Source organism: Myotis myotis, unplaced genomic scaffold (assembly GCF_014108235.1).
Source record: "Myotis myotis isolate mMyoMyo1 unplaced genomic scaffold, mMyoMyo1.p scaffold_m19_p_21, whole genome shotgun sequence".
NCBI lineage: Eukaryota > Metazoa > Chordata > Mammalia > Chiroptera > Vespertilionidae > Myotis > Myotis myotis.
In genome coordinates, this window is record NW_023416326.1 from 9,659,437 (window position 1) to 9,676,232 (window position 16,796).

The 16,796-nt window shown below is 41.0% G+C and overlaps 1 protein-coding gene across 1 annotated transcript in view; it reads left to right on the forward strand.

Annotated features, from left to right (window-relative positions):
- USH2A (usherin) overlaps positions 1–16,796 on the forward strand; it is a 396,481-nt gene that overhangs the window by 284,815 nt on the left and 94,870 nt on the right. The window contains exons 44-48 of the mRNA XM_036354768.1: positions 2,054–2,263; positions 3,590–3,792; positions 5,386–5,498; positions 12,904–13,093; positions 14,931–15,099. Coding sequence (XP_036210661.1) covers positions 2,054–2,263; positions 3,590–3,792; positions 5,386–5,498; positions 12,904–13,093; positions 14,931–15,099 — 885 coding nt within the window. The remainder of the gene's footprint in view (positions 1–2,053; positions 2,264–3,589; positions 3,793–5,385; positions 5,499–12,903; positions 13,094–14,930; positions 15,100–16,796) is intronic.

Consider the following 16,796-nt stretch of genomic DNA (forward strand, 5'->3'; position numbering starts at 1 on the left):
AGGTATTCATTGGAAACAGCATCCCATTGTACGTGCACTTCCCTGCAGAGAACTCGGCCCTGTGTCTAGTCACTCACGCCTTATTAGTGAGAGCTGTTTTGGAGGTGGGCGGTAATGTGAGTTTTCCCAGTGCGTCCTTCATCCTCGGCCCTGGTCGTAGGCAGGATTCCAGCCTGAGACAGGAAGAGAGCCTGGCCGTCAGCACTGGACGTGCGTCAGTGACACAGGCTCACCCTGACCCCATGCAGATCACCTCTGTGCAGGCAGTGAGGAGAATTTTCAGATAGATCCAGTCTTCCCGGCAACTTTAGAAACTGCAGTAGCTGAAATTTCAGATGTGCTTGGTCGGTAGAGGAGCATGTAAGAACTGACCTTTAATTCACAGTGATCCATTATCTCCATCAGAAAATAACAAAAACGCCCAGCCAGTGTGGCGCAGTGGTTGAGTGTCGACCTATGAATCAGGAGGTCATGGTTTGATTACCGGTCAGAGCACATGCCTGGGTTGTAGGCTTGGTCCCCAGTAGGGGGTGTGCAGAAAGCATCTGATCAAGGATTCTCTCATCTTTGATGTTTCTATCTCTCCCTCTTCCTTCCTCTCTGAAATCAATAAAGATATATTAAAAAAACAATACTGTATCTATCATATCATAGATGTATGTATTATAATCATTCCTCTAAGCATTACTTCAAATCTGGCAAATAATTGAATCGAAACTTGCTAGAATGTTACCAAATATTGAGAAATATAGAGCTTACAAAGCCCAATTCAACTATATGTTTAACGGAAGAAAACTGCACCCACTCGGGTTGTCAGCTACTGTAACACAGAAAGGTGTGAACTTACTCCCCGTTAGGATTCTGATCCAGTCTTGAGTTTTGTTACAGCCTAAGAGGAGACACACTTCCTATTTCATTTTAGAACCTCTGTGTGAATCTGCCCCAATGTTGTATCAGTTGTGAATTGAAACCAGTATCAGGTGACATTCATTGTAAATTAAAATTAGTACTGGTTGTGTTGATCTGCGGTGCCAGTAAGTCATCCATTTTTGCAAAAGACTATCATTCTAGGGTGTTTATAAGGTCTTAGGTGTCCCTTCTGTTGGGGTTTTAAGCCATTTAGATGGAAGAATGTCGGTCAGTTGACAGTTTTGATGCCCTCTGAGACACCTCTGGGAAAAATACACAGTTTTCATCTGGAGCTGGAGTCTTCTGTACAGTAGAATACATTTTCTCTCATCTCCCTCTTCCTCTCTATTCTTTCCCTTCCTGATCCATCTTAACTACGTGCCTCCTCATGGAGGCAGGCATCCCCTCCCCCAGCTGACATTTGGATGCTTCTGTGAGGTCCAGCTGCTGAATTTCCCGCCTGTAGGCCCCTCATGTTATAACTTCATGCCTGAAGAGAGCCTGCTTATAAAAACCGACAGACCTCAGAGATCTGAAGCAGCTCGCTGAGGTTTCATTACCTGGGTCATCCCTTCGGGATGTAGGTAATGCAATCTGCCGCTATTCCCACTCATACCTTAGACATTTTTCAGGTACCTGTTTGTGGGCACCAAGGTTACCTCGTGGAGGCGGGTCAGCGATGGGAAGGACTGTTGCATAATCATTTTCCTCCCGATGCAGCCTACTCTCCTAAGGGCATTAACTAATCATGCCTCTGGGTAAGGCCGCCTACTTCTTGCAATGTTAGTAATTGTTCTCTTGCCTGGCTGGCATGGCTCAGTGGGTGAGCATTGACCTATGAACCAGGAGGTGACGGTTCGATTCCCGGTCAGGGCACATGCCCAGGTTGTGGGCTCGATCTCCAGCAGGAGGCGGCCAATCAATGATTCTCTCTCATCATTGTTTTTATCTCTCTTTCCCTCTCTCCCTTTCTCTCTGAAGTCAATAAAAATATATTTTTTAATTACAACCATAAGGAAGGTTCCATATGCTTTCTTCCATCCCATTCTAGGAGTAGTAAATCATAGAGTTTATTCTGTCTTTTTCCCCCTGAGGCCCTTTTAGGTCAGCCACATTGAAGGTGTTGTGTGTTTATTGTTAACAGCTTTTCAAGACCTACAAGGTGATGTTGAGTATTATACGCTTTTTTGGAGTTCTGCTACCTCAAATGAATCTCTGAAAATCCTCCCAGATGTAAACGCTCATGTCATTGGCCACTTAAGTCCAAACACGGAGTATCGGATTTTGATGTCTGTCTTCAACGGCATCCACAGCATCACCAGCGATGTCCTGTATGCAACCACTCATGATGGGGGTGAGTCCAGGTGTCGAGAGATGCTCGCTGGGCTTCAGGGATGCGAGTGAAATTGATTGATTCTTGCCGAGGCTGAGATCAGTCAGCCCTCCATTATAAAATTTCCGGTGTTGGAGGGAAGGGGGTCGGGGCTAAAATCTTAAGTGCTTGCTGTCATCGAGTGGCGGATCAATAAGCGGTCCCATTGAGACAGCAGCCCGGGCTCTCATAATGGGACATTAGCCCCGTTTGTTCCTGTTCTTTTCCGTGGATGCTTAGTTTGGAGCCGAGTTCCCATCAATAAATGGTGACATTTAGAGACTTTTTTCCCCCCACAAAGATTTGCTCTCAGAAACAGGATGCTTTTCAACGTGGCAGCCAAGCCCAGCGAGGGCCCTCCCTGAGTCACCAGAAATGGTGGGTGGAAGTTCAGCCCCTGAGAAAAATTGCCTGTGACTCACTCCAAAGCCAGCTAGCGAGGGGGAGGACGCAGAGAAAAGCAACTTGTGCATCTGAAATGAGTTCGGAATGGTCTTTCTAATCTTTTTGGCTTTATAAAGTCTCATTATAAACATTATAATATCATTACCTCCCAAGCAAGTGTTCCAGGTCATTAGGAGAGCACTTTAAGTGAGGAACCCATTTCCCTCGGAGGTGCCAGAGGTCGGCACCTTTTGTTTATAAAATAGAATGGATCACAAGGACAATTTTTCAACCAGTTAAGATGGGTTCTTAAGATAAAAATAGGTCTCCGCATAGTTATTTCTGACATGCTCGAATAATTGTGTAATTTAACGCCAAGCAAGGCTTTTTTTCTAATGCTGGATTTCATCATTACCTATGGTAATCAACATTCGAAATCATTTGCATAATGACAATATTGCATTATCGCTTCATATTGCTTGAGCTACAAGCTAGTCACAGCAAATGATTTTTCACGTCCCACCAGCCTCGATGTATTTGAGTTTTATTTTTTGCTTAAGGAGCGAATTTCCTTTTCTCCCCTCCCCCACCCCACCCCCCATTCTTGGGAGGTACGAGGTGAAGGGATGGGAGAGGAGACAAGTAATAGCTATGTTAGTGGTGCAGATGGGTGAGTCATTTATCATCGTACCCCACTGGTCACAGAGCATCGAAGATTAGCACTACGCCGGTGGTGGAAAGCCTTTTACCACCAGTTCTCATGGTTTCTAACTGAGAGTATAATAAGCCTGTGATAACTTCATCAGTGGAGAGCCGATACGCAACACCCCCTTCGCGAAACCCAAATACTCATCTGCATTCGCTCTAATAAGTGCTTTTGCAGAGACAGCTGGAGTTTATTCCATTTTTCCCCTTTAATTCCAGAGCCTCAGGGCATGCCTCCTCCAGAGGTTGTCATCATCAACAGCACAGCTGCACGTGTCATCTGGACGTCGCCTTCCAGCCCAAATGGCGTCGTCACTGAATATTCTGTCTGTGTAAACAAGCGGCTCCACAAGACTGGGATGGATGTGCCCGGGTCCCTCCTCCTACCAGACCTGACTCCCTTCACTGTCTATGACATTCAGGTTAGAACCTTGCTTTTCGATGGTTACGCTCATGGGTCTGTTAAAGAAAACATGCCGGGGTGTGTCTCCAAGTGTTTACCTTCCATCTTGGTTACAGGTGATGCGTTTGGTGGGGAAGGAGAGAGGAAAGAGGGAAGCTGATCAGGGTTAAACCTGTGCATGGTGGGCAAACAGGTGAATCCCTGGAGAGGAGAGAGTGTTGATAATATAGGGAAATGTGTGATGAGGACAGTGACAGACATTATTTTTAATTACCCCACGACTTCCATGATTTCACCCGAGTTATCTTAGCATTCATAAGAATGAGAAAAAAATATTGACATATTTCTCCAAAGTCAAAATAAAGAACTTCTGGAGAGATTCATTTGAAGACCCCTAAGCTGTTTAGAACTTAAAGGTATACTTTATATTTAGATGACAAGGGGATGGGGTATATTAAAGCCCAAATAAGGTATCTCCGATCTTACCAACTCTGTCAGATTCCCTGATTTCTCTGGCCCTCAGTTTGCAAACATATGAAAATGGAATCGTGAGGACTCAGTGAAGTTATTGCTGTAAGTACCCATCATAACATTGGGCACGTATCATTTACATAATAAATTCAGTTGAGTTGATTTTGAGTTACCTCATTATGCACAGAGTCAAATGTTCCCTAATATGCATGAAGTTTTATTGTCATTAATTCCATTACCAGCAGGTATATTTTAAGTTCATCTGCCTTGAGGTGATTTGGGGTTTAATTGGACAGCCTGATAATGTTTAAATATCTACTAGATATTACCTCAAAATACTCGGTGGCATCAATGAATGGAAGTCAATTAGCATCGGGAAAGGAACAGTTAGTTCCTCTTTGATTTATCCTTGAATTGAGAACAGAATGATGTCATTTCTTGGATGTTCCAGGCTCGATCTTTTGTACATTCAATTCTCTCTCCTCCTGTTGCTGAACGTGTTCTTTGTTTTAATAATGCTTGATGAACCCAATTTTTAAACCCTCCTCGGTTTTTATTCAGCTGAGGGGGCAGAATTTAAAAAGTATATGATGAGTTTCTACTGGGATTAAGGTATAAATAGTGGATCAAATGGATATAAAAGAACTCAGCCATATTGGAAGTCTTCTGTAGGTCTTGTGTGTTTTTTTTTTATTTTTTATTAGGCATTTGCATTTAGGCCATGTGTTGGAAAGTGTCAAGACTCCCAGAAGGTACCATTATTATACTACCTGGTTATGGCTCTGAGAGCAGTACACAGTGATGACTATTATGCTTGCAAACTGTCCCCTAGGCATCTTCCATCCCTTACCTGGGCTCCGAATAGATCGATATGTCTGTCTCTTTCCGAATGGTTGGGAGGAGGGACTACACATCACCATTTAAGTCACTAAATCAATTGTCCTGAGCCCACTTCTGCACTCTATTCTTGCACTCTATGACTTGTCCCACTGGAGTCAATTAACACCAAAAATTAATATTTAATTAACCCCGACAGGCTGTTAAGAGATTCATATGACATGAAGGTGGGTGAGATTCAGTCATTGACAGTCTGGATTTTGAAAATAATTGGATCCATGCTTTTCTCAATTACTGTTTGCAGGTCGAAGTCTGCACAAAATATGCCTGTGTGAAAAGCAATGGAACCCAGGTCACCACCATGGAAGACACCCCAAGCGATATGCCAGCACCCACAATTCATAGCATCACTTCGAGGTATACCATGTTTTTTGTCATTCAATCTAAAGAACTGATCATAAACAATGAAAATCAAAATATAAGATTTTATCCCAGCCATGACAATGTCATTTGAGAAGTTGCTATCAGTGTGTGTGTAGAGTGAATTTTTGACATTATTTGGTTGATGTTCACTGGGCATGTCCCATGGCATTGAAGCTTTGATGGCCCTGTCCCTGTTTGCCCAGCTTCACTTCTCTTTATTTAGTAACCTGTGAACAAACGCCGAGAGCATGAAAGAGTGTCTTTATTTCAATGTGTCCTTCAGTGAATTGTTTTGTGAGACACGGAACGCAATTTTAATTAGAATGACTCCCTTTCTGACTGAATCTCTTTGAAAATATTAGACTTCCATCTATCAGATTGCCCCAAAGCTACAAATATCTGTAAAATAAATGGGGGAGATAATGTTTGGATAACCATTACCAATTTTATCAGGTTTGGGGTAGAATCCTTTTATTTTTTTGTAGGCTTTTGTTGTTGAGAAATGGCCATAAGTTGAAAGTGCGTCGTCTCCTTTCAATTCAAAATTAGCAATAACAACAATACTAAAAAGGAGATTTAACATGATTTCCCAATTCAAGGGAGACAGAAGTTGTTCATTCCTCTATATCAGTGATGATTCTCAACCTTGGCTGCACATTAGAATCACCTGGGAGTCTTTTTAAAATCCTGATTTCTGGGCCCCATCCTCCAGAAATTCTGTTTCTTTGTTACTACTGTTGTGGCCCCACCCCATAACAAAGAAACAGAATTTCTGGAGGATGGGGCCCAGAAATCAGGATTTTAAAAAGATTCCCAGGTGATTCTAATGTGCAGCCAAGGTTGAGAACCACTGCTCTATATCAAGTGGAGACTAGAGATAGAAGCCTGGGCACCTTTCACAGCATACAGGGGTGGGCAAAAGTAGACTTACAATTGTGAGTATGCAAAACACAGAGTTTATTCTTGTATTATTATTTGCTCGTTATTGTATTATTTTTCTTATGAACAACTACAAACCTCTTTTGCTCCAGCCAAATGAATCACCCTTCACACACACACACACACACACACCCCACATACACATACACTGACTAAAATAATCAATCTATTCTAGCATATTTCAGTTCTGAAGGATTCCTTTATGGCATATTAAAATTTTTAGGTCTTTTTAAAAAGAAGTTAAAAAAAAATGCCTGTACTAATTTGGGGGACAAGTGATTAAAAGCAATTAGAAAAACCCAGGTAATTGGGTTCTTAGCTGTTCAGGGCAAAATCATATCGTCCCTTCCTAAGGCACGACTTCTCTCAAACACATGAGATATAGCTATCTGATTGGTGGTGTGTTAATTAAGTGATAACCTCCCTCAGAAGATTTCCCCCAACTTTCCAGAGGATTGCTTACTATCCAGGGGGGAAATGGTCAAGTTAAAGGGACTCCGGAGACCTTTATTCTTTCAGCAAACACATCTGTGGCTACAGTCATGAAAGAGGCAAAAGTAATACAAGGAAGAATAAGGCATGGTTCTAAATTTTCACAGTTCCCACCTACTGTGGGAGACACTGTGCTAAACAAATGTTTTTAGGACAATGTGAAAACCTGCAACAGAAATTCACAATGTGCAAGAAATGCGTAAAGAGAAAATACCAAACTCTACCCCTGATCACCAGTAAAGGCATCATGGAAGATTGAGGCGGAGGGGAAAGATTGTCAAATTCCTAGCCTGTTAGTTAGCATCCCCATGACTCAAACCCAGGTGAATGGCACAAGGGAATATAGCTTAGATTATATATTATGTGTAACTAAACATAGTATATAAGCTTTATTGGAAATTTAACAAATGCCCATATGTGTCTCTGTCTCTAGAATATTTTCTTTCCTTTCAGGAGATTCTTGCAGATGATAACTGAGGGAGAATATTTTGTAGTTGTGGTTGATGATTGCTTATCCCCAAATATATTAAATTGATGGCAAAAACATTAGAAAGGATATTAAACAGCCGAGCAAGGAAAATGACAGCGCAGATAACAGAAGAGAGAGTTGGACACAATTCTGGAAGCAGTGCTTGGCAGGGAGAGGCAAATGGTTGTTCAGTGGAGAAATAGACAACCAGAGTGTTGGTTGGCAGGGGGCATAATGACTTCGACAAGCTACTTTGCACTGCAGGGAACCCTAGTGTCTGAGGTCTTGCAAGCTTTGAGGCTTGTGAAGACAGGGAAGATGGGATAAGGGTGAAAGTGGAAATCCTGAGATTAGCTGAAACTCTGATGAAAAGGTGGTTGTAAACTGTAATTACTCTGGTTTCTCCAGAGAAACAAAACCAAAAGTGAAGACTCGGGAAAGCTTTGGACCAAGGTCAGGTCCAGAGGTTTTGAGACTCAGAGGAGCTGATGGTGGAAATCCTAGCCCAGGCCTGGGAGTGGAGAACTGATGGCTTAGCTCAAGGGGTTGAGCAGATGGAGGGAATTCTCCCTTCCTCCACCTTTTTGTTCTGTTCAGACCCTCCGCTGATTGAGTGATGCCCACCGACTTGAGGAGAGCTACCTTCTTTAAGGAATCCACCAGGTCAGATGCTAATCTCACCAGAAACAACCTGAAATACCCAGCAATACAGTGTAGCCAAATATCGTGGTACCTTGTGGCCCAGGCAAATTGATATATAAAATTAACCATCACAGAATTCAAGGTTTTGACCTCCATATTATGCACCCAGGTGTCGGTTTCTCTTCCTCCATGTGGCAGAGTCCACCTCCCAAAGGTCAGAAGTGTATTCTCTAGTGGAAAGCTGGGAGGAGAGGCCAAGGGGGAAATCTTGATAAAGAGGAAGACTATGGCTGCCTTCCCCAGCTCTGTCCTTAAAAACAAGTATCTAGTCATAAATGCCCTGACAGGAAATTGGACATTCTTCTCTAGAAAAGCTTGCATGGCCCCAAGTGAAATATTTCCAGAATTTTGCAGGTGGGATCCCCTAATGGAAGAGACATTCATAGGGAAGTATATCTATCAGCAATCCCCACTCATACATAAAGCTTTGGGTCAGCTTTTTTGGAATATAGCTCTCAAAGATTAAAAGAACCAAAATAAAAGAAGAGAAATAATTCAATAGAGGCAGAGGTAATGCTAATTAAGAAAAAATTATATTAGCCTCAAAGAGATAAGAAAAAAGGTTCTCTATCTATGGAACAAACAAAATTTACTTGGATAAAAAAATAAAGAGAAAATTGGGGAGAGGACCTCAGGAAAATTAAAAATGTAACAGCTAAATTAAATTTTTGGAAGAAAAAGGCAAGTCTCTAAAAGTGCAATAAAAAGCAAAGATGTCAAGAAAAAGAAAGTAATTATTGAGGAAATTAGGAAAAAAATCTCCAGAATATCTAGTATGTGGATAATAAGGGTTCCAGAAGAGAGAGCAGGAAAGGGGGGGGGGAGTAAATGATAAGAAAATATCCCAGAACTAAACACACCAGCGTGCAGATAAGTCTGTAGATACCAGCATAACCGCTGAAAAAAGAGCTACTTAAAAAAGAGCCCCACCCTAACCGGTTTGGCTCAGTGGATAGAGCGCCGGCCTGCGGACTGAAGGGTCCCAGGTTCGATTCCAGTCAAGGGCATGTACCTGTGTTGCGGGCACATCCCCAGTGGGGGGTGTGCAGGAGGCAGCTGATGGATGTTTCTCTCTCATCGATGTTTCTAACTCTCTCTTTCCCTTATTCTCTGTAAAAAAAAAAAAAAAAAAAAAAAAAAAAAAATCAATAAAATATATATTTTTTAAAAGAGCCCCATAAAGGGACATTGTCAGGAAATTTCCAGATCCAGTTTCCTGCAACATAACACAGAGCATTGGAGTTTGAATAGCATTGTCCATCTTCTAAACAGCAGCATTCCTGGCCAAAATGCAGTGCCTCCAAATTCTGAACTAAAAAGAAACCGATATATTTCATCTTCTCATTCCATACTCAATCAAATGCCACTTACATTTGGGCTTAGAATAAAAGCAGTTTGAGACTTTGTGAAGAGAAGATGTTAAAAACTGACAAGGATGCGAGGAGAACTCTCTAGTGTCAACAGTGAATGCAGCATCTGGAAAGATCCCAGGTTTCCTGCATTTGCTTACTTATTTTTTATTCTCTTGCATTTTACAATCTATTTTTAATTTACACAGAGTAAGATGTACTCTTTTTTTTTGCTCCAACTTCTATGAGTTTTGACACATGGGTAGAGTTGTGTAAATACTACCACAGTCAAGAGATAACATAGTTCATGTCGAAATATACCTTCACTCTACACTGTTGATAGGAATACGGCTCTGTGAAATTTTAATAGCACGTCAGCCTGTCAGATTGAATATCCGGGGCGTGTGATCTTTGCCTTTGGCCTTTGACACCTGGCTTTTGACAGCAGCTTCTTCAGTTCAAGCACTTACATGTGCTTTCCTCTCACATGTAAACCAAAGATGCCTTCGCACACACGTAAAGATCAGATGAGCCCTACTCATTCTCTAGCCTCCTCCTCCAGAACACACTGTGTCTGCGTCACATTTTCCGTACTTGTCATATTGTCATCAGCAGCTTCTGGATCCTCAAAGAATACTAACTACTGATCAACAGCCCGGACATGTCTGGCCATGGCCTACACGTGCCCTGGGTAGTTCATTTATTTGCCTTGGTGGGTTGGTTAGGGTGGAATTTAATCAATAGCTGATTCATTAATTCTGGTCCAAAGCAGTGAGGGTAGACAGCGCTTTGGATGAAGAGAGCTGACCAGCTCTGGCTTTGATTGAAATATGACAAGCGCTGTAGCCGACAGCTTCCCTGGGCACTGGGCTGCCTCTGATGTTTACTTATTTATGCTCCACGAATGCATCCGATAAGGAAAAGCAGAAACAAGGAAGAGATTTTACTACATTACTGCTCGTGTTTCAAAATGCATGATTTCCAGGCACGAGGCTCAAGGGAGAGGAGAGAGAAGGCAGGTCGCGTCTCTGGCTGCCTCTAATTGGAACCGTGGCAGTGTCTCCCCCAGTTCCACATCAGTTTGGGGCTGTATTATTGATGAGAAGTCTGGGGTGTAATGTCTTTGTAGCATTCACAAATAATTGTTTAAAAATTTGCCTCGAGCTACTGAATGATATAAATGATAGTGTTACACACCAACTTTGCAGGAGTCTTTCTGGTAGCAGCTCAGCCTGGGTGCCTCCAAATGAAGGTTGAACACCTGCCCTCATTTACAAATTCCCCCTGTATGTCCCAGGTACTTAGCGTGGGGTTGAATAAGGCACGAGAGTTATAGCTTGTGGAAGAAGATTCTTCCCCTTTTTGCCTCACCAAATTTGAGGTGAAACTTTGAAACCTCTATATTTTCATGACATTGGATATCAAGGAATCTCCCGTATCATTAATTTTCCTCCCTGATTTTTTTAGGGACTGGCAGCTTGAATGCTGAATTTAAAATTTTACAGTTAAAAAATTAATCCACCTCTTCTTTTCTTTCTTTTTCTTTTCTTAATAAGCAGAATATTGGCCTGTAGGTGTAGAATGTCCAATCACTCCTCCTTTACCCATATTGTCAATATCCTCTCTCTGCAATGTGGACAATGGCAAATGGCTTTTAATTTGGACTGGAATTTTATGCTCAGTTCTTGAAAGGGTGTGGGAAGAACTCTTGAGAGAGACAACATGGAGGGTGTTTTGTATTATACAGATGAACTCAGTAGTCATAATTGCTTTGAGGAAATTTTATTGTTGTGATAGCCAATGAGTTCTGATGGTCAAACTCATTGCTTGGTGAGGAGACGTAACAGAATATTGAGCTCATTCTTGGGTCTCTGGCACCACGAATTCCTTTTCTTCACCTGCCTCTCCCTCCATCCCAAACTCCTTCTGATTTCTCTGCTTTCTGTGGCTCCGATAGAAGAAACTCAATGACTGAGGTCGCCTTTGTGCAACTCTCAGCAAAATCCAGTTCTCCCTTCTTATTAACTTCGATCCCCGGCTCTCTGAACATGCATTGGTTCCTTTCATTGGTTCTTTTCATTGATTCCATTCCAAATCCACTCTTTAATTGGGGGTGTCCTCAACAGAATCTCAGAGATGTCCTTCCTCCATTTCAAATGGTCACAAAAAGAGATCTCTCAATATCGCTCTCATTACTTCTAATGAGAAACATGGAGGGGTTGAACCCATGACTCCTCAATCATTTATCTTCCTGTACCTGACTCAGATTCTCAAAAGCAGAACTGTTCATGGCACTGCTAAAAATAGAGGTGGTCTCATTTCAGTTACGCCGTACAAGGAAGACAAGTACGATGGCATGGTGTTCTACACGTGTTTTCTAGACTTCACTGATTCACTGGCTTTTGTGGATAAGTCAGACCCGGGAATGTCACTTACACATAGTCTTTTCTGTCACTGATTATGCAGTGAATACAAAAGAGGTATCTTCAAATGGGAAGTGAATTCTGGGAGTTGGACAAAGACCACAGAATAAGAATGGTGGCGATACAAGTCTCCTATGAAACTGTGCTCTTACACGTGACATTAGTGAATGTGTTATGTTTGTGCCCTCAAAAATGAAATAACAACTTTCTTTTCTTTAAAAGCAGTCTATTAAGATGTCAAGGTTTATCATGATTGCTGCTTTTTAATGTAAATGTTTGGGCTTAATTGAATTCCTGATAGGGTCCAGTAATTTGGTCTGTAATGATATATTTCTCCTTAAAATGAAAAATATGACAAAAATATTTATTTTACACAATGACAGAAAAGTGGCTAACAGTTATTCGTGAGATTTTTAGTATAAGATCTTTAAAGATACAGACTAATAAACTCATATGCTCTTTTTTTAAAAAATATTTTTTATTGATTTCAGAGAGGAACAGAGAGATAGAAACATCAATGGAATTAGTAAATTGTTATGATTGGAAATTCTACAACTGCACAAATAGGGTTAATTTTGAATGTCAGCATTCCACCCTTTAAGAAAACAATAAGAACAAAAAGTTTTTGTTACCAGGAGGTCACAGATTAGATTCCTGGTCAGGGTACATGCCCAGGTTGGGGGGCTTGGTCCCCAGTGGGGGGAGTGCAAGAGGCAGCCAATCAATGACTATCTCTCATCATTGATGTTTGTGTCTCTCTCTCCCTTTCCCTTCCTCTCTGAAGTCAATAAAAGTATATTAAAATAAAGTTTTTATTGATTCTCCAAAAATGTGATATGGCAGTAGCATATATGAGTATATATGTTAACATATACATACTCTCTTCCTGCAGCTTTTTGATTAGGAAGTTAACAGATGTAAACCTTTAGAACAACCTGGAAGATAAATTGAAAAGTATGTGAGGTTGACAGCAACAATGGTAAATGTTGTCTTTGAGGAAATATTAATTATTCTCTCTGTTACAGATCCCTTCAAATTGATTGGACGTCCCCAGGGAAGCCAAATGGCATCATTCTGGGATATGATGTCTTACGCAAATCATGGTCCCCGTGCCCTGAGTCCCCGAAAGCTCACAGCAGTGAGCTCTGCAAGGCAGTGATGTGTCAAAAGCCTGAAACTACCTGTGGACACAGGTGCTATGATCCTGAGGCTAAGGTAAACCTCTTCAAGCCCGTCCGTGTAATCTCTTTTTCCCCCCGAACACTCCAGGTGAAATCATTTGCTTCTTAAGCCATGATTTGTCATGATGGGTATTTCCCCCAGTCTATCTGGAGACCCCACGGCAGAGGAAGGATGCTTATCAAAACCCTGCCATCCTCACGAGTATTGTAGCCTTCTCATTTTTCATTGTCTACGCAGGAAATATTAGTTTATTGAAATAATAAGGATCCTCCTGAATGTGTATTTGATGGAGTGACTTGAATTTTTTTTGTACGACAAATCCATTCAGCGACAAGTGGGTGTTTGTTTACATGACACTGATGAGTCACTGTGAGCAGGGCCTTTCAAGGTTTGTCAGAAATATTTTAAAATTATGGCCATTTGCAGATTAATGTTCCTGTTAGTTGCAGTTTAGGAATCAGATCAATAGCACAGCCAGACGGAGGAGTTTGTAAATGGCCTTTATTGACAAACGATGCAGAAAATTCTCAGTTTGAAGGTAGAATGAAAGAGCGTTCCTATTTATCAGCAGCATCGCCCCTTTAATGATGGGAGCGACCACTACATCCAAAAGATTTACTGCAAAAGGGTGCAATAATTAAGAACGTGAGTTTTTGCAGCAGTATGGGTAAAACACAAATTACTAAGCTGACACTGGCTAAGTAGTAGTCATCATCTAAGAAAGGTTATAAAACTAGCAGTTACAAACTAACCTTTTTTTATGCTCAGTCTCCAAAATTGTCACCATGACTAAGTTTTACATCATTTCAGGCTACTAGTTGTGCAGTTGGATTCTCAGAGCTACCTGAACCACCACAGGGATAGGATGAATTTAAGACTTTAAATTTATTTGCTCTTTCGGAACTTTTCCAAAATGAATGAAGTACTAATCTAGAGGCCCTTTGGGAGACTGGGAGATCCCACCTTCTTCTGCTCCTGTATTGAGCTTGATTCAAAGGTTGGTGCAAGCTTACAAGAAGCAGTGAGCAAAAGAGAAAGAAACATGTTGTAAATAGTGGTGGATTTGGCTGTCACAGGAAGGCTCTGTCCAGTTCACATCACGTGCCAAGTATAGATTCTGAGGCGACACTTCAGCAACAGCTCAGGGTTTCATCTGTTCTACACAGAGTATCCGTTTCTCAGACCTCCAGTGCATGCAGATAATTATTTGATTGTTCAAGCACATAATTTCTTCCACAGCTCCTGGAGAAAACACACATGGTTAAAGGGCTTGTCGAAATTAATTTCCATAGAAATGTTCTTTTTTTAATGTGACACATACATATACACACATATATACATATATGTGTGTGCGTATACTATATATGTAAATGTTGAACTCTTTTAAGATCCCCTTGTCTGAATATTGGGTTCATAAATACGTGGTCATAATAATTATAAGAAAAATGCCATTTGTTTTTTTAACTAAAGAAAAGCAAAGATCAGTGAGAGTCAGGTTTCCATAGATGTGGAATTAAAATAAACAGCCACTAAAATAAAAACATATACATGATGGAAATTGTTCATTTATGATTCTAAATCATCTTTCCATTGGAAGCACTGACATTCAAAATGTCATTCATGTTTATGGAATATTCTAATAGAGCACAAAGCATGGTTGAAGGCTTAAAAGTTACATGATATCAGCTAGCATTTAGGACCCGAATGATGCTGGGGAAATGTGTGTTTCAGTGTTTGAATTTTTATCAAACATACGCTGTATTTGGTCTCCTAGCAGTGTCTGTTAGAAAATGATTATGTCGCAGGAGATACGGTGGTATAATAGTCTTAATTAACTGATACTCCTTTAAACCCGGCTCCCCACCTTCAGGTTTGCTGTGCCGGCGTGCTCTATGAGGCCCAGCCCGGACACCACTGCTGTGATGAGAAGTATATCCCTTTGGCTCTGAATTCAACGGGAGTGTGTTGTGGCGGCCGCATCCAACGGGCACAGCCAGACCACCACTGCTGCGCGGGGTATTACGTTAGAGTTCTGCCAGGTGAGGGTTGTCTCAGGGATACCTGGTCATCCTGGGAACCAGAAGAAGCAAACACCTCCCCCCAGAAAATGCAATCACTCACACATAGCCAATGGCCAGCTTGAAACATCTTTTCTTTTTTAAAATATATTTTTGTTGATTTCAAAAAGAAAGAGAGAAACATCAATGATGAGAGGGAATCATTGACCAGCTGCCTCCTGCATAACCCCTTCTGGGGATGGAGCCCGCAAGCTGGGCATGTGCCCTGACCTGGAGTCGAACCACGATCTCCTGGTTCATAGGTCGATGCTCATCCTGGTTCACTGAGCCATGCTGGCCGGGCAACATAGCTTTTTAAGTGACTGTTCCAGTATATCTAAAAATCTTATTATTGCTATTGCCAGTTCCTTTTTTGTCCTGGAAAAGCCATTGAGAACAACTTTTTTTTCCTTACCACCTAACTTTAATGCTTGTGTCTTCGTTAAAAGACCAGAAATAGATATGGGAGAAAGAAAAGAAAGGTACGTGTTTGGATGCCCAATGAATGCTGAGTGCCCTGAGACATTTAGTTTAACATAAAATGTGTGCCAGTTATCTAGTTCATTAGATGTTGTTCAGGGTCCCTTGTGTTTGGTGCACATATATCCAGCTGAGGTGTGTGAAATGAAACATTATCTCACCTAGTATCTCTTTGTGAAACTCTGGAGCAAAAAGGGAAGGTGAAATGATCAAATACGATGCAGGTTTATTTAAGGCTGAGTTCCTCTGTTCTTCATAACTGTCCCTTAAAGTTTATCAAAAAAAATCTGTCTTTGAAGCAGGACTGAAGTACTTTCATAATTAAATAACTTAACTAGATTTTCCAAGTAAGAAAACCGGATGTGATGGGAATAGAATTTTGTAGATTTCAGTGTCAGCTTCCGTATACTGCAAGCCACAGTGTGAGCATCTAGTCCAACACTGCCAAAGGCTTTGGGGTACCTTACACTGAAGGAGTTTTCAACTATAGTTCCTATCTTCCCTCCCCTGAAAAAAACATGTCCTTAAAATTGTAATTACATAGTTGAGAGAGAAATTTTCTGTTGTCCCAGTCTTCAAACTAAAAGACCATAGTAGGCTTTGGTCTAAGTGTAGCATAAAACTACATGGTAGTGTTTTCATTTCTAAGTCACATTAAAATGTATGCTGTTATTTGCTATTAACTGTTCAAACTCTGAAAAATATCCTCTATCCCTTAAAATTAATAAAAAAAATTCTTGGTTGCATCTGCCACAGCTATGCACACGGAGGAGACTTCTTATTTGTAACACAAAGAGGCAGATTTCGAGCTAAGACAACAGTCTAGGTTTGTTCTGTTTCCAAATAAAATTTGACATATTTTTCCTAAGAATGGAATACATCCTGGAAGCCCAAAGATTATTTATTAATACTATGCAAAACTTCTTAATTTTTAAAACAAGATCTTTTAAAACCTCCATGATCTAGATATTGACACAGGCTCACTCAGACCTCAAGTATCTGGGCATCTACCAGATGTTGAACAAGGCCAACATCCTTTTAAATTGTCCCTTTTTCATAGTATTAGAATGTCTATACCATGATGTCAAGAGAAAAAATACATACAGTCCTATGGGAACATCAGAGTGTTTTTGCTCCAGTCATGAATCTCAGTGTAATGAATGAAGAGATTATATTGCGACCTCTATGCTCAGCCACTG